General features: G+C 38.9%; 1 protein-coding gene across 3 annotated transcripts in view; it reads right to left on the bottom strand.

The window, feature by feature from the left end:
* The window catches only part of LOC115230022 (sodium-coupled neutral amino acid transporter 9), a 37,757-nt gene that overhangs the window by 18,121 nt on the left and 17,136 nt on the right, over positions 1-2,500 (bottom strand). For all 3 annotated transcript variants that reach the window (XR_004997424.1, XM_029800262.2, XM_029800261.2), the window contains one exon: positions 2,124-2,288. Coding sequence is in view for 2 of the 3 variants with exons in the window: in XM_029800262.2 (XP_029656122.1) it covers positions 2,124-2,288 (165 nt within the window). In the remaining variant the exon portion in view is untranslated. The remainder of the gene's footprint in view (positions 1-2,123; positions 2,289-2,500) is intronic.

Here is a 2,500-nt window from a genome sequence, read left to right as displayed (position 1 = left end):
AAAGAATTCCACATTAAACAGTGATAACGATAACATGTTTAAGCTGAGGACATACGTACATATGTGTGTATTGGCAGGAGGATGCGATTGAGAAGACCTGTCAAGCCAAGTGAAACGGTAGTCATGGCTGATGCCGGGGTCACGTAACAGGCACGCAAAAGTACCTTTCAAGTGTCAGGCTTCACAGAGGCAAAGTGGCTGAGTTCCTTTTGAGTGTTGGGCCTCACGGTGGCAATGACCGTGACCTTTGGCCTTATGTCATGCTTGAGAAGGAGACCCTGAGGAAAATCGCAGTCATGGCAGATATAGGAGTCATGCAAATGAGACCCATTACACACTTGGAGGGTTTGGCATTGGGAAGGGAATCGAGCCATAGGAACCATGCCATATCAGACTGGGGTCTGGTGCAGCCTTCCAGCCTTGCCAGCCCTGGTCAAACTGTCCAACCCATGCCAGCATGGACAACGAACACTAAATGATGATGATTATACACACACACACACATACATACACACACACATACATATATGTTGATGACATTGATGATATATACATATATATAAGTGTGTGTATAAATGGGTATATACATGAGTGGGGCTTCGAAGAATGGTAAATAATTAGTTGAAAGATTGACCATCTTAAATTACAATTTAAATATCAATTCAAACAAAATATTTTAGTAAATTATTTCAAAACACACACACACATATATCTTACTCTTTTTACTCTTTTACTTGTTTCAGTCAGTTGACTGTGGCCATGCTGGAGCACTGCCTTTAATCGAGCAACTCGACCCTGGAACTTATTCTTTTGTAAGCCCAGTACTTATTCTATCGGTCTCTTTTGCCGAACCGCTAAGTAACGGGGACATAAACACACCAGCATCGGTTGTCAAGCAACACTAGGGGAACAAACACAGACGCACAAACACACACACGCATATATTTATATACATATATACGATGGGCTTCTTTCAGTTTCCGTCTACCAAATCCACTCACAAGGCATTGGTCGGCCCGAGGCTATAGTAGAAGACACTTGCCCAAGGTGCCACGTAGTGGGACTGAACCCGGAACCATGTGGTTGGTTAGCAAGCTACTTACCACACAGCCACTCATATGTGGTGTTGCTAATTTGATAAATCATTTGTTTAACTCACTGCTACACTATAAAAGACTGAAAGGTATTAGGACCTCAGCATTTGTTAAACAAGTTTCATGCATGTTACAAATTCTGTAACCAACATTATTTTAGCTATGAAACAATTGTAGTCTGTGATTTACTTGTTCCTTTCCTTATATTTTTGAATACATACATATGTATGTGTGTGTGTGAGTGTGAGTATCTATCTATCTATCTATCTATCTATCTATCTATCTATATATATATATATATATACATATATATATATATGTATGTATATATATATAACAATAATATGAGGGAATATTATTCCAAACTTACAGGGAAAAATTCAATTAGAAATACTAAATCAAATTCACAAAATATAATATATATATAAATATATATATATATATATATATATATATATATATAAAAATTAGAAAAAGGTAGGTTATTTCGAATTTATATATAAAAAGCACCATCCGTTCGTGGCCGTTTGCCAGACTCATCTGGCACCTGTGCCGGTGGCACGTAAAAAGCACCCACTACACTCATGGAGTGGTTGGCGTTAGGAAGGTCATCCAGCCGTAGAAACATTGCCAGATCAGACTGGGCCTGGTGCAGCCTTCTGGCTTAACAGACCCCAGTTGAACCGTCCAACCCATGCTAGCATGGAAAGCGGACGCTAAACAACGACGACGATGATGATGATATATATATATATATATATATATGGAATATAAAGAAAGTCTGGAGCTATGAGATAAATGTATTTATTTCACCAGTTGATATTCATAAAATGATGAATGTTTTGCAGCCAACATCATGGAAAAATGATTTATTTTAGTGTTTAATATATTATTTTACAAGTCTGTACTAGTTTGTATGTTATTCATTGCATAATACTGTTGCACATCTCACAAACCAATGCAGACATAGAAGGCTTGCTCTTCACATCCACAGAATATCAGGGTTACATGAAACGAATACTGACTTACTTGCAAAAAAAGACACGGTGTTGTATAGAAAATTACTCATCAATATCCAATAGACGATCATGCCTCCGACAAGGGACATCAGGGAACAGGTGATAGCAGTGTAGAGGCCGAACTTCCCCAGGTAGTGTTGGCAGACGTCAGAGAAGTCCAGGTATCCATAGTTAGCTGGTGGTGGTCACCAAAGAGAGAGAGAGAGAGAGATGTTTATAAGAGTTGGACAACTGCAGTTTGCAGTCACAGATTTTTGTGGAGAGCAGTTTAGTGTTACATTTGCATGTCACTGAGAGACAGAAAGGGAGAGGTGTAAGCACACACACACACACACACACACACACATAAGTGTCTGTGTGTCGTAGTGAGAGGGTTTGTGTATAAAT

Source organism: Octopus sinensis, unplaced genomic scaffold (assembly GCF_006345805.1).
Source record: "Octopus sinensis unplaced genomic scaffold, ASM634580v1 Contig14123, whole genome shotgun sequence".
In the NCBI taxonomy this organism is placed as follows: Eukaryota; Metazoa; Mollusca; class Cephalopoda; order Octopoda; family Octopodidae; genus Octopus; species Octopus sinensis.
The sequence above is the reverse complement of the archived record's forward strand: the minus strand, read 5'-3'. Positions and strand labels throughout refer to the sequence as shown.